General features: G+C 44.4%; 1 protein-coding gene across 1 annotated transcript; it reads left to right on the top strand.

Annotated features, from left to right (window-relative positions):
- The first annotated feature begins 1,068 nt into the window (after nucleotides 1-1,068).
- Nucleotides 1,069-10,038, top strand: Pax1 (paired box 1). Its single transcript, XM_013027068.1, has 5 exons — nucleotides 1,069-1,390; nucleotides 1,839-2,468; nucleotides 3,896-4,038; nucleotides 4,766-4,988; nucleotides 9,947-10,038. The coding sequence occupies exons 1-5, from the start codon at nucleotides 1,117-1,119 to the stop codon at nucleotides 10,036-10,038; spliced, it is 1,362 nt and encodes a 453-aa protein (XP_012882522.1). The 5' UTR covers nucleotides 1,069-1,116.
- Nucleotides 10,039-22,589: the final 12,551 nt, after the last annotated feature.

Raw genomic sequence — 22,589 nt, 5'->3', positions numbered from 1 at the left:
GCTTCTCCTTCCAAGAAGAAAGGCTAATTGATGAGGGTGGGTGGGTTTGAAGCTTTGGTTGCAGGGAAAAGGCTAGGCTGGGCAGGCACATTCAGGCTTCGGGCAGTTAGCCTCCAGCATGTCACCTGCGCGTGCTTGCTTAGGTGGGAGTGGGGAGTGACACAACAGATCGCAATCTCTCCACCTTTTATCCCTCTGGGAGAGGAATGCATTCTGGTGGGAAAGCCTGACTACAAGAGACAGTATTTGGAATATGCCTCTTACCAATTGTTGAAATCACCCCCACTACTTTAAAGGAGTGCGTGGCCATTCATTCCACACTATAAAGATTTCCTGATAGTAGGATTGGGGAGCAGCTCACAGCAGAAAATGCCTTGGACCCTTTTGGACCCTTGTCCCTAGACTCCCTGCACCTAGCCGGAGCTTTAATTTTCTTTTAATCTTGAACTTACACACTGATGTTCAATCAGGCTGAAGCATTGTCCTTTTTCCTAGCTTCTGCCCAGGGAGGGGGCTGGGTGAGGCACTATATGCTAAATACCTTGATCAAATTTTATCCTCTCTCAACTTTTTTTTTCTTTTCTTTCTCAGTGCTGGGATTGAACCTGCACCCTTCTGAATGAATGTTATTAGGCAAGCTCTATACCTTTGAACTACTCTCCCAGCTCAACGTTTATTCTCTAATATCCTGTTAGTAATAGTGGCAGAGGTGGTAATAAAACAAAAACCAAAAGTAACACTAGTACCACTACTAATACATCAGCAGTTTGAAATAACTTCCCTACCATTCCCAAAGCCGGAAGGAGGAAAAAGAGGCTGCAAGGGTCTTGGAAATTGGACAGTCCCTGGTTCAGCTGGTTTGGGGACGGTGTGTTTGTGGAGTGAGGGGGGGGCGGGTTCCGGAGAGGGGGGAGATGGGGAAAGGCGGAGGTAGGAGGACCAGAGGAGAGGGTAGAGTTTCTGGGCGGGGAGGGGGGCGCCGGGGCGCAGTGACGAGAACCAATGAGCTGCCAACTCGCGCGTCTCCGGCGTGACTGCAGAGATTGACGTGGAGGACACGTCAAATTGATTCTCGCACGCTGCAGCTTCCCGGTCAGACGAATTTCTCCCAATCGGATGAAGTTCACCCTGGGCCTGGGGTCGCGGGCGTGGAGAGTGTCCTGGGAGCGGACGGCCGCGGCAGCTGCAGGGCCTAGGGCGGGCGGCAGCGCACTCAGTGGCGGCGCAGCGCGCGTCTCCAGCCCGCGGCCGGGCCGCCGCGGCTCTCGGCTGGCGCACGCCCTCCCTCTATGCCTCTCCGGCGGTGGCGGCGCCCGAGCTCTCCCGGACTGCGCCGGGCCCAGCCCCCGCCGTTCCGGCGCCAGGCAGCTGGCTGGCTCGCGCGTTATGGGTAAGGGGCAAGAGGCAAGTAGGGAGCGGGAGGGTTTATAAGTAGGATCGAGAATCCAGAGGCGGGGAGGGGAATCCACTTTTCCTGGGCGAAACGGTCCTAGGTCCTGGATGGTCCCGGACGCCCCACATTCTCCGCGTGTTCCCAGCCTTCGAAGAGCAGGTCTCCATTTAGGAGGGGGATGCCTAAGTATAGGTGCTCCCAAGATCAGGAAAGGGCACCGATGGTTACAGCGCTCAGTGCCTCCCCCGCAAGGTCCCTATGCCTGCCCATCCTCTTGGAGCTGGTTCAGGCTGGTCTCCACCCCCTGGCCCACCGCCCCCGTGCTGTCTGCCTGGGGACCTCCGGGTCACCTTAGGAGTCGCGCCCAACGCCCCGCGTGGCCCCCTTTGGTTAACCCGCCGGTGTTTTCTCCCGCTCGGCTCACTCTGGCCTGGCGCATCCGCAGAGCAGACTTACGGCGAAGTGAACCAGCTGGGCGGTGTGTTCGTCAATGGCCGTCCCTTGCCCAACGCCATCCGCTTGCGCATCGTGGAGCTAGCACAGCTGGGCATCCGACCCTGTGACATTAGTCGGCAACTCCGTGTCTCCCACGGCTGCGTGAGCAAAATCCTGGCGCGCTACAACGAAACCGGCTCTATCCTGCCCGGGGCCATCGGGGGCAGTAAACCCCGTGTCACCACCCCCAACGTGGTCAAACACATCCGGGACTACAAGCAAGGAGACCCTGGTATCTTTGCCTGGGAGATCCGAGATCGGCTGCTGGCCGATGGCGTCTGTGACAAATACAACGTGCCCTCGGTGAGCTCCATTAGCCGAATCTTGCGCAACAAGATTGGCAGCCTGGCGCAACCTGGGCCTTACGAGGCTAGTAAGCAGCCGCCGCCTCAACCTGCGCTGCCCTACAATCACATCTACCAGTACCCCTATCCTAGCCCAGTATCGCCCACCGGTGCCAAGATGGGCAGCCATCCTGGGGTCCCAGGCTCAGCGGGTCATGTCAGCATCCCTCGTTCCTGGCCCTCGGCACATTCGGTCAGCAACATCCTGGGCATCCGGACATTCATGGAGCAAACAGGTGAGTTGTGTTGCCATCGGTTGACCTGTATTTAGGGGCAGAATCGAGGGCGGGCGGATTTGAGACTGGGGAAGGTCATACACCTCCGACTGGCTTTGGACTAGCTGAGGGAGGCTGGGGCAGGGAGGGTGTCCAGAGGCTAATGTGGGAGTCCTCCGGACATCTTGAACTTTCTCTGACAAACATGGAAATTACTTCCACAAATGGAAGAGGAGTCGCTCACTGCAAATTTGGAGGCCTGAAATTGCAGCTTTCTCATTCTTGCAAAACAATGCAAATGCCTATTGCCAAATCTAAGCTAGTTCTACGGTTAGTTGTATGGTTAGTTGTATGGTCTCTCACCATTCTCCAAGGGTTTTGCCCTTCCTTTTGCCCAGCGATCCTTTAGAATAATTAAATAAGGGGGGAGGAGGAATCTATCACGTTTGGGTGACCCAAACCTTGCAGGTCCTGGATTTGGGATTCAGAATAATGGCAATACACTTGTAATGGAGCTCAAAAAATATGGGGAGGATTGTGGGGCAGGTAACTTCTGTGCTTGGCCAAGGAGGAAAGATGTAGGCCTTTCTCTTCCGTTGTCCCCTGCTCCGGGTAGTTGGTCGGGGTGACTGTGCCTTCTCCCAGCAGACTTGGTAAGTGAGATATCAGCAAAATTTATCCACAGCGCAGGAGAAAGGAAAGGAGGCTGGAAATAAACAGAATGCTTAGCTCCTGCCACTATTGGTGGAGTTTGCCTCTGCGGCCTCTTGTATACACTTTGTTTCTCCTGGTGGCTTAAACCCAGTTTCAGGAGATCAAAACTGTTTTAAATGGCACTGGGCAGCTGGTTGAGAAGGGACTCCACAAGACCTGTGCTACAATCAGCAACTTTCCCCCAATTTCACGGCAAACACCTGAGCTGGAGCAGCTATTTGCCAGGGGTGTGAGGTGGATGGATGCCTCTTTTGAGAGATTTGCAGTGTCCGAGAAGGCAGTTCAGAGTAGAATGAGTATCCAGTCTTCTAGACATTTATTGCGATGCTGAGAAATCTACTCAATTTTCTCATGAGCTTGCCCTGAATTTGAACTTGAACTTTCAAATTGGGGCCTCCAGATACTGGAGGGGCTGCTTTGGCTGGGTGTGCCAGACCACTGCCCCCGACTCAGCCCTTTCGTGGGAAGCGGGTTTAGTGATGGTGCAGGGAAGAACACAGCTGTCTGCCTTTCTGTCCTTAGCCCAGTGAAAGTTGAACTGTTTCCGCTGTCCCTCAGACCCCAGTGACTCGCAGAGCATTTCCCCACTTGCAGGTGCTTCAAGAGCTACCAGGCCGGGCCTTCGGGTACCGATGGGGTAGTTGGCTAGTGTCCAGACATCTGGTCTGAAGGTCTTCATAGGTGTTCATCCCAGATTCTGATGCACCTCCTAATTCATCTGGTCTTCCCCATAGGGGCCTTGGCAGGGAGCGAAGGTGCCTCCTACTCCCCCAAGATGGAAGACTGGGCCAGTGTGAACCGCACTGCCTTCCCTGCTAGTCCAGCAGTAAATGGGCTGGAGAAACCCGCCTTGGAGACGGACATTAAATACACGCAGGTAATCGGGAGGCATGGAAGAAGGTGATCTTTAATAGGCTATTGGGAGGAAGCTTGAAAGAAGGAAAAGAAGCTTCCTCTGGTACTGCCTGCAGCCAGCGAGCTTCTTTGGGTGGCATATTTTTATCCTTTACTCAGGCAACAAGTTTGGGGGAGGCTAGCTTTTGAGGAGATTGACTTGCCTTTTCCAAGACACATTTGCTTTAAAAAACTGGAAACAGTCTGGCCTGGTGTCTAATGCCTATAAATACTAGTTGCTGGGGCTAGGGGCAGGGAGAAGAGGGGAAGCTGAGATCTGAAGATAGAGGCTCAAAACCACCCCAGGGCAGGAAGTTCTGTGAGACTCTTGTCTCTAACCAGCATAAAGTCAGAAGTGGAGATGTGGCTCAAATGGTAGAACTTTAGTCTTGAAGGGGGGAAAAAAATCAAGGGCTATTGCCTAGCCCCAGTACTGGCATAAATAAAATAATAAAGATAAATAAATAAATGGAGGCTGTATGGCATTGTTAAGGAAGGCAGAGACGTACAACACATGGAACTCTGCATTTAGCTCAGGCACGAATGAGAAAGAAAAAGGATCATTTGGAAAGCTCAGACTTTTTTTTTTTTGCATAGGGATAAGAGAGCAGGTAGCAAGGGGGAAATGAAGAGCTTCCATCATTCCCAGGCTTGCAAGGGAAAAGACATGGGGGTTATTTGCTAACCACCTGTCCTTCTCTACCCCGCAGTCAGCCTCCAGCCTTTCCGCAGTGGGAGGCTTCCTCCCGGCCTGTGCGTACCCAGCCTCCAACCAGCACAGTGTGTACAGCGCTCCAGGAGGCGGCTACCTCGCCCCCGGCCCACCGTGGCCGCCTGCGCAAGGTCCACCGCTGGCGCCTCCTGGGACCAGCTTAGCGGTGCACGGCGGGGAGCTAGCTTCTGCAATGACCTTCAAGCATCCCAGTCGAGAAGGTGAGAGACTGAGGCAGGGAGCGATCCGGTGATGCTAGACGAGTTAGGAAAGGTTGAGAGGAAGGAGAAGTGAGTTAGGGAAGAGAAGAATGGCAAGGAATTGGGAATGAGAAGAGAGAGAAAGAGACCGAGATAAAGAGTGAAAAGAGAAAAGAAAGGGGGAAAAAGAGCAAGACTTGAACTCTTCAGGTGGAGTTGGACTTAGCTCTGCCATCTGACCTCTACACCTGTACCCTTCCAATGATCTTTTTGTTTTCTACATTCTTTTATGTTTTTTAAAGCCAGAATCTGGTCTTCTCTTAAAGGTTTTTTTGTTGTTTTGCTTTTATTTCCTCTTCTTCTTTTTTAAATTGCCATTATGAGGTTTAGAATGCAAGCTCCCGCTGGGTTCGTAAGCACCTCTACCACTTGAGCCCCGCTTTTTGCTCTTTTGGAGATGGAGTCTCTCCAACTTTTGACTTTTCTGCTTGGCTTGGCTACAAGCTGATTACAGCAGTGTCAGTCTCCAGAGTAGCTAGGATTAAGGTTATTAACATACTCCGCCCCAAACACGCAGCAGGAAAGGAGAGAGCGTTTCAATCATGAACTTCAAACTCAGCGTGTGTTTGAGGTCCTTCTGAAAGCAATGTGGCTGTGAATTGACCTCCTTCTCTTCTATAAATTTACCTATAAGTGAACTAAGATTTGAGGGAATTCATCTACAACTGGCTGCAGTGTGTGTGGGAGGGGGGGAAGGGCGTTCTTCATCACCCACTAAGTTCTGGCTTTTTCCTTTCCCTTGGGAAAGTTTTTGAGGACTCACTATTTCTTCCTTGCTCCTGGAGGGGGTTACTTTTGCTAATTGTCAACCTTCCTGCATTTAGGTATTGACCAGCAGAAAGTTGTAACCTCATCTACTGGGTGTGGGGTCCAGGGAAGGAAAGAATCAAGGGGAGGGGGAGAGAAGATGGGGGAGACTCTAGCTCCCTTGGGGAGGGGCATTCCTAGATGATAAGGGGGGTCTTTACTGGTGGATTTACCTCCAATCCATGGAGTTTGGAGGACATAGTGGTGGCTGAGAGTGGCAGACTTGAAGATGGTTATAGGAGAGTCTTCCTCTTGGGGCATCCCAGGTAAAAAGTGCTATTTCTAAGTAGCCTTGGTACTACAGGGTGATCGTTTCAATGGAGGAGGGAGGAATAAGATGCCACCCAGAGCAGTGAAGGTCAAAAGTAGATTTTTCTATATCCACCTTTCTTAGAACACACATCCTGGGGTATTAGGATAATGCTCATTTGTCTAATTATAGATGAATCCAAGTAAAGAAATTTTATAAAAATTGATGTCCTATTAAATTTAATTAAAAAGAAGATAACAATGCTTGCTCATTTAGGGGAAATACAAGCAAGAAAAAAATTAAAAGTGGAGAATTAGAACTTCTATGGGCTTGACATTTAATACTGTTAAGGTATCACAAGACTTAGTTGTTGGTTTTGTAATCTTGAGTTCTGAGTACCCCTGACCCCTGATTGTTGAAATTGAAATAGGAATAAAATTTATTTCAGTGTCCAAATCACTTAACTCAGTGGGTTCATTTGTATTTAAAAAGTATATCCCGAAATTTCAATGATTTCCCTTAGATTGATTCTAAGAAGAGGAAAGGTTGAGGAAAGGATTTACAATCTTCCTTACAGCTGTTTCACAATGCGATTACTTTGTTCTGAGGACATTTCAATCTTTACATAAAAAACAGATTATGACGTATACCTAATGACCCAAAGATAGCACTCATAGTTCCTGAATTCGAAACTAATTCTAGTTATTTAGGTTCATTTTTGATTGTTGACCCATAGGAACGATCTTCCTTTTTAGAAATATAGTCACTTAGCAGGGCCAGTATTCATGTTTTTATTACATCTGCTTCCTAAAATGAAACACTCTAAATGTTAAAATCCACACTCTTAATTAGCTACACTGGCTATTTAAGTAACTGTTATCTGTCTTGATTCCCAGGATCTTGAAAGGTTCAGGTAACATGGAATGATCATTATTAGTAACTATTTCTCAAGCTGACATTCAAATGTTTTCATTTGAGAAGCATAAAATAATAATTCATTTTATGGCTGTTTTCATGGCATGAGGATTACATACCCACTTGTATTATGATTTCTTTTACTCTTCTCGTTGGCAGAAAACTGACTTCAAAGGTTTCTTCAAACTGACTATTGAAAAGACAAAGAGAATTAATACAAGTTTTTGCCTTTTAATTTATTTTGTTATTCGTAGGGCTTAAAACTCTGGGCCTGGGTGCTGTCCCTTAGCTCTTCAGCTCAAGTTGAGCACTCTACAATTTGAGCCACAGTATGACTTCCAGTTTTCTGGTGGTTAATTGGAGATAAGAGACTCATGGACTTTCCTGCCCCGGTTGGCTTTGAACTGTGATCTTCGGATCTCAGCCTCCTGGGTAGCTAGATTACAGGCATGAACCACCAGTGCCCGGCATGCCATTTATTTTTGAATTATTTTAAAGAAATTAATATCTTCAAAGAAATCCACCTTATAAGATAGTTTATAGCTATTGGTTGCTATTTATTTTTTAGTAATAATACTGTACATTTTCTGGTATTTTTCCTTTTTGAAAGAAATTTAATGTCATGAATGTTCAATATAAAACAAATACAATTGTATCCCACACCCAATATGGCACAGAGATTAGTCTCCTCCAAGTTAGGTGCAAATGAGCAGCTTAATGCCTAGTCAGACATCAAATTATGCATCACAATTTATTCATTTTATCTTGGTGAAAGGCAGTGAGTCTGGGCTTTCTGTTCAGTTGACAAGAAAGTGCAGCTCAGATTTCTCATCTTCTGAAGGAAAAATTTCATTCTTGGGAGGTAAGAGAACAGGAGGATCTGACATTCTAGAAATCTCCAAAGTCATCCAAATGTCTTTTCACAGCCATGGCAGGATCTCCCTTCCCTAAGTGCAGATCCTACCAAGACCTCTCTTTTCAAGACACTGGTATTTTCAGCAATATTTTCAGAAACCACCAAACTTTTGGACTTTCAAAATCTCTCCCAGCTGGGCTTTAAAAACAAAACAAAACTATATATAGGGGAGGAACCTAAAGGCGTAACACCTCTATGCTGCTGATCATATGAAATAATATTTATCAAAATGAAAAAAAGAAAAGATTTGAAAAGCAAGTCTGTTTCATATGACATATGAACAAAGAAAGCTTATTGTTTATATCTGTTACAGATATATTATAGCTCTATTTCAGTCATTTCTGATCCTCATTTCATTCTTGAAGGATCCTAAGAACCATTTTTGCCAGGGATCACTAGGATGTTGGCACACTTAAGCTATAGGACCCACAGCCAATTGTTCTCATTTGATCTAACCCATTCCTCAGATCTTCTCTTTCTCTGGGTGTCATTCCCAAAGTGGTGAGAAAATCCCATGCAATCCCAATGTTTTAAAAATGCCCGTTCCCTGAGACCAAATGAAGTTGTAGAATGCTTGTCTTCAGGTCAGGCTTCTGGGTCCCCAGCCTTACCTGCCTACATTTCCCTTGTCCTACATAAGGAGGGGGGGGGGTATAGGAAGGAGCAGCTGCAGAAAGAAGGAAAGAACTACAAATAGAATTTGTCCCCCCTCCCCTCCAAGGTGGGGTGGAATCCAGCTCCCCAGTGTTTATTTTTCAGGAGTTCATTTTCCCTCGTCTCTAAGGTAACCAGTCCTTGGCTGAGAACTCTCCTTCTCCTTGGATGTTTTCTAAACAAGGTCCCCACTTTGAAGTGTGTGGATGGGGAGAAAAGAAAAGTTTGGGTACTCCTAAACAACTTCCCTAACAACTGTATTTAGGAGAAGAGCTCAAGTGTGGGGACGAGCCAAGGAGTCTGTTCTGTGCTAGAAAAGTCTTTAGAACGGACCAAAAATCTCTCCAAAGATTCGTGTGTGTGTGTGTGTGTGTGTGTGTGTGTGTGTGTGTGTGTGTGTGTGTGTGGTGATCTTGCTAGGAAGTGTTCTTTCCAGGTCACAGCAAGCTGGGCTGATGAGCGCAGCGGGCAATCTAGAGCTCCCTCTCACCTGGAATCGAAGCTTCGGCCTCTCCCGGCAAGGATTTGTTGGGAGGGTAAACATTTTTTTTAAAAAAAAGCTCCTTTAGCTATAACAGTTCGTGTCTCCTATGTAAGAGAAGTTGAATGCCCCCCACTCACCTCCCCTCGGGTTAGGAAAGGAAACTTAGGCTTGCACAATCATGTCGTCAGTTTTTTTGGCTTTCAGTAGCAAAACTTGGGCCCCTTCCCAAAACCCCAAATAACAGAGCAAAGCGCAGAATACTGCCAGATCTGGCCAGCTCGCTGTCACTTAATCCGGAGGCCCCGAGGCCCCGGGACGTGCTGTGCCTGTGTGGTGAGCGCGTCTCGATCCCTGACCTCCTGGGTCTCACCATGTCTGCAGCTCCCGTCAAGGAAGACCTCCTCCTAAACCGGAGGTCTCCGGGGCCGCGCCTGGCAGGAGCGTTTGGTGATCCGTTCCTCATACGAGTTGCATCCTTCCCCTCCCTTGGCCACCGAAAGCCACCACGCGCGCGGCTGGTGTCCACGGAGGGGACTGTTGCCGACACCAGTGCGCTTGTTGGGGGGTCTAGGGTGGGTGGGTGGGTGGTCCGGAGGACGCGCTGATGTCAGCTCCCCGCTTTACGCTGCTGAAGCCTCCCTGGGATCTGAGCCGGAGGTCATCAGTACCAGGGTAAAGAGAATTAACTGTCCCCACTCTGGAGGAAACCAGATCCACTTGCCAAGCTCTCCGCGCACAACTTTGTCCCTTAGGTGGAGAGGGCAGGTTGTCTCCCAAAGCTTTGTAAGAGGTCGATCGCGCCCGGCGCGTTGGGCAGCATCCCGGCTCCCCGGGTCTCCAGCAGCGCGCGCCGCACTAGGCAGTGACCCGATGCCCTGTGCTTCCTCCCGCAGTGGCCGATCGGAAGCCACCGAGCCCGGGCGGCAAGGCCCCAGACGCCCTCAGCAGCTTACACGGACTGTCCATCCCGGCCTCGACCTCCTAGGGGCAGCTCTTTGAGCCAGTGCCGGAGGCCGAGCTGGAGCCCGAGCTCGGAGGAAAACCACGGACCGGCGGGAGGCCAGGGGCCCGCAGTTCCGTCCCGCAGCTCCGGCGAGCGGTGCAGGCAGAACCCGAGGAATCGTGGAGGAGAAGCCGGCGTCTGCTCGCGGGGCACGCTCTGTCTACTCCGGCCACGTCCCGCCTGGCCTCGCGCCGAGCCTGGCCCGGCCAGGCTCGCTACACTTTCTTTATGGGCTGTGTTTTTGTCTTTTTTTTTTTTTCCGCTTTCAACGGCTTTTGGGAACCTTGGCTTTAGACTGCTGCACCCTCTTCAAGTACATCAGCTCCGACACACCTCTCTCTCCCTGCCAGCTTCCCGTTTCTTTTCGATCCTTTTGTCTGCCTCTCTTTCCCCCTTCCTCTCCCAGCCTCTTTCCGATCTTTCTCCTTCCCTCCTTTCTCTTCCACCTCTGTCTCTGCTTCCCTCCCTCCCCCTCTTTCCCTCCCTCATTCCTTTCTCCTCCATTTGCTGTCCTCCCTTGCATTGGCTTTCTCACTTTTTTTTTTTAAACCATCAAGGACTCTATTCCCCTTCGTTTGTTCTGCTTTCCTCCAACCCAGGAAAGCCTCAGACCAGGCTTAGAGCGTTGGCTCCCTACTCCACAGCCTCCTCTCACGCAGACTCTCTCTAGCTCTCTCTCCTTCTCTCTCCCAGCACCGCCCTCCCCTTCCCCCCGCCCCGCCCCTAGCCCTACGGGAGAGCTGCACGGACCTAGGAAGCTGGCAGAGAAGCCACAGCTGTTACTTTATATTTTTAGAGTAACAACTTGAAGCACCACCTTCGTGAACTGCCCTCTCCCCTACCCCCTGTATATTCTCTGGAAATTCGTATCCCCCCCCCCTCAGTGCCTAGTGGCTGGGCTTCTCTTTGCTTCTGAAATGGTATCACCCCAAAGAAGACTGGGGTAAGAGTAAGGGAGACTTGATCTGTTGGTGTTTTCAGTAATGAGGCATTTCTTGTTCACCCCAACCTTCCCAACACTTGGGTATCTGACAAATGGCAAACACATCAGCATTGTTTTTGGGGTTCAGGGGTCAGCACATCTGTTAATTTAAAGCACAAACTGCCAAGGTTCATCGGAGCTTCGGTTTGCAATTGGTGAGGGGTAACACCCAGAAAGTATCTTCTGGAATGAGATCCAAGGACTATCATTACCTGATTTTAAGTTCAAATGCACTGGTGGTGGGACCCTGGATATAATGCAATTTTGTAGTCATAAAAATATCATTGCTGAGAATCTGACATTACCTGTTAAACCTGGTTGCCTTTGAATAAAAGAAAGTGTCTGAATGTGGCTTGCCAAGGGATAGCAAATCCATGTCCTCTGCAGAGTAGAACGTACATCTGCTTAGGCTCTGCTGTTTTCTAAGCTGGAAGAAATAGAGGAAAATCTTCTTTGAAAAAAAAATTGGTTTACTCCTGAGCATTGACAGCCCAGAACGGGCCACAGGTGGAAGAGAAAGTGAACCCAGGATAGAGATGTTGGTCAATGCTCTGGGAAGCTTGATTGAATTAGCAACTCCCAGCCCTTGACTCAGGTTGTTAGTGCCAGAAAAATGCCAAAGGGAGAGGCAATATTCATCCTAAAATGAAGTTATTCTCGAAGAAATAAAATGAGCATCAGGCAGAGGAGAACCATGAAGGGCTCTTAAAAATATTTTTAACATTCTAAAAGCTAAAGAAAAGTATCTTAGGTTACTAGATGAGCGAAGGACTTTTAACTACCCAGGGGTTTCTGGTTGATTGTTTTGCTTTTCCTTCATGTGTTTGGCTTTGGATGGAAGGGTAATGGTTTTCACTGCATCTTTTTTTTTTTTTTTTTACAATAGTTCCAGTCATAAACTAGTACTTGCTTCTTTTCACCGAGACTCTTCGGGTTTTCAAAGTCCCTTGTCCATAGAAATGTTTCATCTTATAGAAAGGAAGACTGAGGGTTAAGTTTGGATTTATTAAGTACAGGCTTGGATGTGGAAACTCAATGGCATTGTCTCATCTGAGAGTCAGGATTGGGACTTGAATCTTGAGATGAGGGAGATAAGCTATGTATGGCAGTAGATCCTGCAGGTTATAAGGGCAATAGGAGGAACCTCTGAAAAAGTCCCTGTGCTCTCCACTTTCCTGCATGTGCTTACATGAACTGGGCATGCCCAATCTTGGCATTATAAAAAGTATTGTCATCTCTCTGTCTGGCTGTTGAGGACTGGCTTGCTTAGGTAGGGGAAGGCATCAGAAGACAACTCTTTCAGAACACATGAGAAGTGTTTATCCTACAGTCTCTGTCTTCCACTTGTCACCATCTCCTTTTCTTTGTTACTTCCCACTGTTTTCAGACTGCTCAGGGCTAAGGGGGAGGAGACCTGGGAAGTGCCACCCAGGATGATGGAAGGTGTTTATGTTTTAAATGTCACCTGCAAAGGGACAGTTTTCAGTCTGTCCCCTAACATCCTCCATATTCTGAGCCTTTCAGAGTTCTGATAAGCATTCAGAGAGGACAGGTAGTCTTCAGTAAAATGCCAGCAAGCTTTGGCATATCGTATGAGCAGTGAGTGGCACACTTTTTTTTTTTCGAGCCTCCGTGTTCTCATCTGTGAAATGTAACTTTAAATGAGGCCTTGGCATGGAGGAATGATAGAAGTGCTGTTGCTTCAATCATCTGGAGATGAAGTTGATTGGCTGGTGAAAAGTATTAGAGAGATCCTTTTTTACTTTCTTTCTTTCTTTCTTTCTTTCTTTCTTTCTTTCTTTCTTTCTTTCTTTCTTCCTTTCTTCCTTCCTTCCTTCCTTCCTTCCGTCCTTTTATCCTTCCTTCCTTCCTTCTTTCTTCCTTTCTTTATTTTTTCTATTGTGGGGCTTGAACTCTCAGCCTGGGTGCAGACCCTCAGCTCTTCAGCTCAAGGGGAGCACTCTACTGCTTAAGCCATAGCACCACTTCCAGTTTTCTAGTGGTTTCTTAGAGATATGAGTCTCATGGACTTTGAACCATGATCCTCAGATCTTAGCCTCCTGAGTAGCTACGATTACAGGCATGAGCCTCCGATGCCTGGCTAGGGAGATCATTTCTAAAGTTGATGGGGGAATCCAGAATTTAAATAGCTTTCAAAGAATCCCATTGGAAGACTGTATTTTGTTGTCCATATAGGTGGATCTGTGGTGGTATTGCAGACTCATAATAATGAAATTGTATAGCATCAGGTCAGACACAATAATTTTGAGAAAGATAATCATGTCTCACCAACGGTTTATCTTTGTACTAGCACTTGCCTTTTGCTTTTTAATTTAAGAATGATTTTTGAAAATATAGACATATCAGAAAGAAAATTAAACAGAGAAAGACAAATTACTCAGCTGGCTCTTTGAAGTTTTTGCCCATCTCTGAAAAATTCAAGCAGTATTGAAACAGTAAAATAAAAACTGAAAGTTTCATTCTAGTCTCATTTAAAATGAATGCTATTGCAGCCTTTTGTAAATGCTTCCATTCTGCATCCTGCAGAATATATGTTTCTGTCTATGTGCTATTTATAAGTACACACCAAGGAGTCATACACCCAGACATGACTGCAGAGCCGCCCTCTGCAGCTAAGCATCTTCATCCTCCCACCTTCTCTTTATTTACCAGTGGATGTATATCAACCAGGGTATATTAAAATGCTATTTTCTGCAAAGAGGTCCAGCTTTGTGATTCTGATGAACGAAGACAGGATTTTGTTGCCTTGTTGTTGGATGCAGTACTTAGCAGGGACTGTAATAACGTCCCTGGGAAAAGTAGAGGCTTTCCGATAAGGAGAAGAGAAAACAAACCCAACAAAAGGAGACCAGAGGGACAAGTAACACAGCTTTGTCTTTCTTGAAGACAGCCTAACTTCTGCAAACCACTTGTACTGGAGGCTGAAAGGAGTTAGAAAAGGCAGTTTGCCTTTCCTTTGAAGGGACTGAAGGTCTCTTGGCCAGGAAAGAGAAATGAGGTGAAGGATCTAGGGAAAAATATTAAGGAACTACTGATAATAACTAAGTTTAACTATCCAACATTTGCATACATCTCTTTACCTTTCCTAAACTGATTGAAGTGGCTGGTAAACTTCAACCCCCAACAACTATATTTCTCCTCTTTTCTTGTCTCTTAACATCTGTCTGGGTAAAGCACACTATAGCTTTCCTGGCATCAGGCTCTCTAGCTAGAATTATTTTGGACAGTGTTCCCCCCGCCCCATCCCCCAAGAAACTCTCCATACTATGCTGGATGATATGCATTCAGAATCTTGCCAGAATATTCCTGGGGAATTCAGTTGAAAAGATTGTGCATCCAGACAGGCTATGTAATGAGAAACATTTGATGTCTTCCTCTTAATGGCTGGGAATTATGCACAAAATAGTATTTGGTCTTCATCTTGACCTTGGCTGTCTGAACTAGAGCCTCATTCACTGAAGAAAAATCCTGTGGCCCAGTTACTTCTACCCAAATCTCTGTATTTCAACTTAAAACTTTTTTCTTCTGATTTTGATTTTTTTTCTTTTAAAAGAGCAGAACAAGAGGGAGTATCACCATTTTTTTTTCTGCGTAGAAACTTGTGACCATAAAACAAGAGCCACTCATTCAGTCCCAGTTCAACTTGGGAATTCTAAACACTTGAAACAATTATACTCAATTTAGTCTAGTCCCTGCTTTAGAGTTGAAACATGTTGGGACCACTGTTTGCTCTAAAGAGCGTTTATATCTTTAGGAGGTGAGGTCTGTGATTCTCATTGAAATACACATCTGTTTCTGGGTTGGCCAAGTCTAAAAGTAGAATCCCCATTACAGTTTTCATGGGTGATAGAATTTCGACTATATTACAATTTAACCACCTGTGTTACCTCCACTACTTTTTTTTCTTCTTAAGGATGAAATAAGCCGATCAAGTGTTCATTCAGCTATTAAATTACATTTCCATCCTGTAACATTTTATTTCCTTTTTTCTCTGGTGAGATATATTGACTGGATGGATTATGTTCAGTGTCTTTTCTTATATGGACCATGAAAATTTAACTTTCATGAGCACTATCAAATTCTGGTGTGGATATGACTTTAATTTTATAAGATTTTCTTTTACCCCCAAACAACAAACAGTAAAACAATTTTTTTAAACTAGGTAGCTCAATGGTTTTGATTTAAAAACAAATCTCTTGGACAAAAGTGAAAGAAATATTTGAATGAATTTAAGGAAGATTCTTACTTTGAAAATTTGAATAGTAACCAAAAAGTTGTGAAATCCCCCAAAATTATTATTATTATTATTATTAGTTTTTTGGTCAGTCATGGGGCTTGAACTTTGGGCCTGGGTGCTGTTCCTCAGCTCTTCCGCTCAAGGCAAGCACTCTACCACTTGAACCACAGCGCTACTTCCAGTTTTCTGGTGGTTACTTGGAGGTAAGAGTCTCGTGGACTTTCCAGCCTGGGATTGGCTTTGAACCGTGATCCTCAGATCTCAGCCTGCTGAGTAGCGAGGATTATAGGTGTGAGCCACCAGTACCCAGTCCAGCCCCCCCACCCCCAAATTATAAACGATACTTGGGCAAACAAGTTGTGATATAATGAGTGTGATCTAGAAAACTAAACATAGCATCTGGCCACTAGGGGGAGCACATATTGTTCCTTGAAGATAATGACAAAGATAACATGGAATACCAACACATCCATCATTCTGTTAAAGAGAAAATTGCTCCAGTGGTGATTATCTATTTATACGAGGAGTGCTCATTTATTGTTGTGGCTAAAATTGCTATGGTTATTGATTACCAGATGCCTGGGCATATGCCCAAACTGGGCTTTTTACATCCAGATGGGAATCATCAAATAAGTTAATTTAGATATCAATAACAATTCAAAGATAAATTTCATTTCTAATTTTGACTGTAGTACACACACATGTTCAATCCTTGGAATATAGAACAAGCAATATGAATTTTTAAAGTAACCTAATCTAAAAGGTACTATGAGGAAGTAAAAACAATTTCACCTACTTTTGTGAAATTTTGATATTTTTGAGAGATTTGGCTGTACCTTCTCTTTTAAGCAACTTGTTCTTTTGCAGTGATCCTTTGGAACGTTTCAGTCATTTGAAGTTACAATTAAACATTCCTCTGTAAGGGCTGATATATTACAGAGGTAGCAAGCTTCAGGGAATTGACTCCCTCCTCACTTCTTTACTTATTTTAGGATCAAATTCAGAGGGATAATTACAAGTAGAGAATTTCTTTCTTAGTTAAAGGAAAAAGGAGCCTGTTCTACTACCAGTGATATAAACTTTTACATATATTAAACTCAGACCCAAAGTTGTACAATATCTTTTTCCAGGAAGCAATATGGAAAGAGATGAGTATATGCTAGCTAACAGGGTGGCTGAGCTGTCTGGATTCAAATCCTGATTTTCATCATATACCAGCTGTGTCACTTTAGGCAATTTTAGAAAATTTTTCCAGCCCCCCAGTTCCCTAAACTATTTAATGAGAATTGTATTACCTTCTCTGAATTCTTGGGAAGATTAAATTTGCTAGTATTTATTAAGAGCTGAGCTGGGAGCTGGTGGATCAGGTCTGTAATCTTAGCTACTCAGGAGTCTGAGATCTGCAAATTATGTTTCGAAACCAGTCTGGGCAGGAAAGCCCATGAGACTCTTTTTTTATTTATTTTTATTTTTTATTTTTGGTTGGTTGTGGGGCCTGAACTCTGGGCCTGGGCGCTGTCCCTCAGCTCTTCAGCTCAAGGCTAGAGCTCTACCACTTGAGCCACAGCGCCACTTCCGGCTTTTCCTGCTTATATGGGGCTGAGGAATTGAACCCAGGGCCTCATGCATGCAAGGCAAGCACTCTATCACTGGGCCACCTTTCCAGACCGCCCCCCACCCCATGAGACTCTTATCTCCAGTTAGGTACCATAAAACTGGAAGTAGAGCTGTGGCTCAAAGTAGTAGAGCACTAGCCTTGAACAGAAAAGCTTAGGAACAGCATCTAGGCCCTGAGTTCAAGGCATAGTACTGACAAAAAGAAAAAAGAAAAAAAAGAGTTGAGATTCACTTTGGTCATAGCTTCTATTAGTGTTGCTATTAATTAATTAATTTATTCTTTTGGTGCTGGTACCAAAGCTTGAACTCAGACCTTGGGTGCTATTTCTCAGCTTCCTCCCCCCCTTCAAGGCTAGTGCTCTACCACATGAGACACGGCTTCACTTCTGACTTTTTGGTGGTTAATTAGAGATGAGTCTCATGGACCTTTTTCTGGCTGAGCTGGCTCTGAACCTTGACCTCAGATTTCAGCCTCTTGAATAACTAGGATTACAGGTGTGAGCTACCTGCACCTGGCTTATTGTTGTTATTTTCTTTTCCATGTACACCAACATTTGTTGGTGTATTAACTCATGTCACTGCTCTACAGACTGTATTTTCTGTATATCATATTTGTAAAAGATCCCAAGGGACGAATACTAGTCCTCTTGCATATCATATTTGCTATATATTGGATTTGTGAAAGATCCTGAACCCTTCAAGGGTGCTAATGCTTGTCTCTGAGAATGGTCAGCCACATTAGAGGCAGCATCTATTGTGTCAGCTACCGTTCAAATCGAGCATCTCTGGCTGATTCACCAAGCCACTGAGTCTACCTGATGATTTTTTTGACTAGACTTGGAAGGATTAATGACAACAGATAGCCATCATTACTGAAGTAATGTAAAAGTAAAGTAGCCATCATGCACTGAGATACATTTTGTGTGCTAAGTCCACTTAGATCAATTTTCTGTGACTATTAATATCAATATAACTTGTTATGAGACTTTTTCCTACTTGCAGAGTAGGCTGCTGACTCTAGCAGGCTAATTATGAGCAGCAGTGTGATTTTGGTTTGTGTCTGGTTCTCTTTACTGAGTCAATGAGTTTTATTAAGATCAACCAACCCAATCTCTGGGTGATTGCTACCAGGTATACTGATAAACAGCACAAAAACCTTCAACTTAGTATTTTCAGGAAGAGTTACATTTGGGCTTCTAGGGAAGCAAGAGAGGAAATGCTATGTTTCCCTTATAAATGTGCAAATGCTCAAAGCCTTAAGGACACAGCCCCCAAAAGCTGACAAAATACAATATAAAAGATAGCTGTAGAATTTACTGTTATAGGTCTGATGTTCTGGTTCAGGCCTGTAAACTCATCTACTCAGAAGGTGGAGATCAAGAGGATCACATTTTGAGGCCACCAGGGGCATGGTTTTATACCTCCTAGCCACCGAGGAAGTCATGGGTAGGGTGCCTAGAATGCATTAGGCTCTGTCTTCAATACCTCAGTAGCTCCTTCCCACCCAAAGAAACAGTTTATTGTTACAAAAACCTTCACAAGGAATCATTAGGTCTTCTTTTTCAACCATGTTTCTTTGCTCCAAGGGTACCATGAATGTATTCCACATGTATGCATCCTTATCAGTCATGTGTGGAGGGTGCATATTAATTGAATATGGCAGCTAGGTTCTGATTCCAAATTATTTGGAATTTATTCTCACAAACCGGATGCTTTCAGAAGTAAATAAAGACATTAAAAGATTTATATAAAAAAACTGTCACACATTCTGAAGTGTGAAGTGTGAATGAATTTTTATAGGCATATGGATTTCATTTCTCGGAGAATATGCATGAATTTAAAAATTAAAGGAAAATGTGCTAGCTACAATGTGTTTTTAGTTCTCATTTAGACATTGAAAATAATCAAAGATGCCAAACATATTCAAAACAGAGGAGATGTCACTATCCTGTGACGTCATTGGATTATGATTCACAGTGCCTCAAACTGGTGTTTTTTTTTTGAAAGAAGCTCTAGGGTGGTTACTTGTTTGAACTTCTATTTTTCAGTATAGTCCATGGTCCAGGACTTGTCAGACTTGTTCCTTTCTGTTTGGACTTCTAGCTTGCTGTGCTCAGCACACTGTCATTCTCTTTCACATTTAGCTAGCACTGTGGTCAAATCGCACTGTGGAGGCTTCTTGGCAATATTTACATTGAGCCAGAAGAGAACTGAGAGAAGAAAGAGGGCAGGGAGAGCAGTTGTAGCACTTTGTGGCCACATACAATGGATTCTGTTAAGAATTTAAAAATAACATTTGTGTTGAATCCAGTAAAGGAGCCACCAGTTCAATCAAGAAGATAGCACGTGTTTTCTTTTTAATTGTCATGATAGCCTTAGAGAATTGTGTAAGTTGTTCTAGGCTCAGCTTCCGATAAAATTCTGGCTGCAGGAATTTCATTTCATCTAGTTAAATAGAAACAAATTCGTCTTTCTTTCTTTTCTTCTTTCTCCATTGTGTGTGTGTGTGTGTGTGTGTGTGTGTGTGTGTGTGTAGTTGTGCGCACGCAAGCTGTACTTATGGCTGTGGGTGTTATCCATCACTGTAACAGTGATAAGTAAAAGCAGCCCAGGAAAATATTTCTTTGTAGAGTTTAACATAAAGGAAAATAATAAATGTTCTACTTAACTTCCATCTGTTTTTATTAGGGTGGGGCCTTTAAACACATTATTTCTTCAGATAAAAATAAAGCAACCCCCTACCAATGCATGGAAGTGGTAAAAATAAGTAATATAACTTAAAAAAGAAGTAGTAGGTTTTTAATGTCCACTAGATACAGAATTGGGAGGATGGTCTGAATTGTTATAAAAGTAAATATGTGAGACTAAATGTAAAAGCTTCTGTGTAGTTGTTTGCATCTTGGAGGTACCATGGAAACCATGAAGAAGTTTGCTTCATATTTGATTTTTTATATCAGTTATGTAGAAGGTAAATTGAAAACTGATAAATTACTCCTATATATCCATATGTAGCTATATTTATCAATGCCTATTATTTATCCATCTATCTAATCTATCAACCATCTATTTTTCTACCATCTCTCTCATTTCTGTCTACCTACTTACCTACCTATCATCTACCCACCTCTTTATCTATACATCTATCTATCATCTATCCATTCATCCACATTCTTTGTTGTTGTTGTTGTTGTTGGTCGTGGGGCTTGAACTCTGGGTCTGGGCTCTGACCCTGAGCTCTTCAGCTCAAGGTGGGTGCTCTACCATTTGAGCCACGGTGCCATTTCCAGTTTTGTGGTGGTTAATTGGAGATAAGAGTCTCACAGACTTCCTGCTGGGCCTGGCTTTGAACCTCTATCCTCAGATCTCACCTCCTGAGTAGCTAGGATTACAGGTGTGAGCCACTGGCACCTAGCTTTCATCCACATCTTATTTTGAGTTCAATATTGTAGGCAGTTCAGTTTTGAATCAGACTTTGCTTTGGGCCTATAGACAACTATGCAAGCAAATACATTAGACATAGTGCTGTGCCCAGAGCATATTAGCTTTCTTTTGGTAGAAGCAAAAGCAGAGAGTTGATCTAATGCAAAGATCCATGACTATCCACTTTTAAGCATTATTGGGCAAGGGCAAGGTTTAAATAAGCACCTGAAATGCTGGTCACTTACATGGAACCTGAATGCTTATGTTTTTTGAGACTCATTTATTAAATCTTTAATGTTCTATGCAAGAATGATTCTTTCTTTTTTAAACTTGAGGCTTGGCATTGAGTTAAAGACTAAGAAAACAACCTGTTGTTTGTACAGAGGAGGAGGAAAAAAATGTTTGTCCTTAGATGAAAATGAAGCGACTTTACCTCTCCCAGCTCTGAAATGTGGGCAGTTCCTGACACTTACAGGAGCTTTGGGACTTTCACAAACAGGAGGCACATTTTAGGGGTAGACAAAATGGAAGACCACCAGGGAAGTCTCCCTGCTGTCTTCTTCAATCTAGATTTCAACTCATGTTTGTAGAGGGTAGGGCCTGTGATTTATGGTGTCAGAACAGCAGGAAGCTGAGAATGAGGTCCTGGATTCAAACCTTGCCTGCTGTGGACTGACAATGTTGATCAGGAGACCTTCTTTTTCTTTTCTTTTTCATTGTAAAAATAGTGTACAGAGGGGTTACAGTTACATGAGTAAGGTAATGAGTACATTTCCTAGCGAGCATTGTTACTTCCTCCTTTATTTTCCCCCTACCATCCCTTCCCTTCCTACCTTCCCTACTCCCCCCTCCCCACCTGCCAAGTTGTAAAATTTGTTTTCAACATAGTGTCTTGTACATCTCAGTGTTACAATGGGTCAACCTGTATCCTTGTTTCAGCATTTTGTCTTAAGTCTTAGGTTCTCCATCTGCAAAATAAGTTTGTGCCTGGGCTACCCATAAGATGCCCAGGGGACTTCCTGGTAAACAGGCTTCCCTATCCCAGATTATTGCTTAATTCAAACTGTATAAACAGGTCTCCAGGCTTTGTGCATGTGTGTGTGTGTGTGTGTGTGTGTGTGTGTGTGTGTGTGTGTGTGTTGGTCCTGGGGCTTGAACTCAGAACCTGAGTGCTCTCTCTGAGCTTTTACATTCAAGTCTGGTGTTCTAGCACTTGAACCACACCTCCACTTCTGGCCTTTTGTTGGTTAATTAGAGATTGGAAACTCTTGGACTTTTCTGCCCAAGCTGCCTTTGAATCTCAATCCTCAGTTATCAGCCTCCTGAGTAGGTAAGATAGGCATGGGCCACTCATATCTGCTTTAAGCTCTCTAAACAAAATGAATTTGGGTTTCTACTTTAGATATTACCCTTATATTGTTTACTGAACTTTCAGTATGTTAATCTCTTCCCTTTGCTATTTTCTTTTAGTTTCTTCTCCACCTCCTCCTTCTGCTCCTCTTCCCCCTCTCCTTCCTCCTCTTCCTCCCCCTCCTCCTCTTCTACCCTTCCTCCTCCACCTCCTCCTCCTTCTTCATCCCTCCTCCTTCCTCCTCCTCCCTCTCTTCTTCTTTCTTTCTTTTCTTTTTTATTTATTTATTTTTATTGTGAAAATACTGTAAAGAGGGGTTACAATTACATGGGCAAGATAATGAGTACATTTCTTATCAAGCATTGTAGCCTCCTCCTTTGTTTCCCCTTCTCATCCCTTCCAAACATCCCCCCTCAATCCTCCCCCACCCCCCAACAAAGTTGTAAAGTTCATTTTCGACATGACAACTTGTTCTTCTCATTGTTGCAACGGGTCCACCTGTATGCTTATTTAAATGACTTGTTTTTCCCCTTCCCCTCCACAAATTATACCGACATCAAATACAGTGAAAGCAGGGGTTATAGTGTGGGGGAGGGACATACAAAGCAACAAAGAAATAATCTTATAAATGCGTTAGAAACAAATGCATGAAAGAAAAAAACATTTAAATACATACCTTAGGGTTCATTTTCCTAACATCACCTTATCTGACCTTTTCTGCTTGACTCATACATATACTAACTATTGTAAATGAGGGAAACCATGGGACCTATGTTTCTTTGGGCTTGGCTTACTTCACTTAATATAATTTTTTACAAGTCTTCTCATTTCCTACCAAATGGGGCAATGTCATTCTTTCTGATGGAGGCATGGAATTCCATTGTGTATATATACCACATTTTCTT

This window comes from Dipodomys ordii, unplaced genomic scaffold (genome assembly GCF_000151885.1).
Source record: "Dipodomys ordii isolate 6190 unplaced genomic scaffold, Dord_2.0 Scaffold99, whole genome shotgun sequence".
In the NCBI taxonomy this organism is placed as follows: Eukaryota; Metazoa; Chordata; class Mammalia; order Rodentia; family Heteromyidae; genus Dipodomys; species Dipodomys ordii.
Note: the sequence above shows the minus strand (reverse complement) of the source record. Positions and strands in the feature narration are given on the sequence as shown.

Bases quoted from the DNA above. Each gene is read 5' to 3' on its own strand.
- Pax1 (XM_013027068.1), top strand. From the start codon at position 1,117: ATGAAGTTCACCCTGGGCCTGGGGTCGCGGGCGTGGAGAGTGTCCTGG. The intron at 2,469-3,895 runs GTGAGTTGTGTT...TCTTCCCCATAG, and splicing joins GACATTCATGGAGCAAACAG to GGGCCTTGGCAGGGAGCGAA. The intron at 4,989-9,946 runs GTGAGAGACTGA...TTCCTCCCGCAG, and splicing joins CAAGCATCCCAGTCGAGAAG to TGGCCGATCGGAAGCCACCG.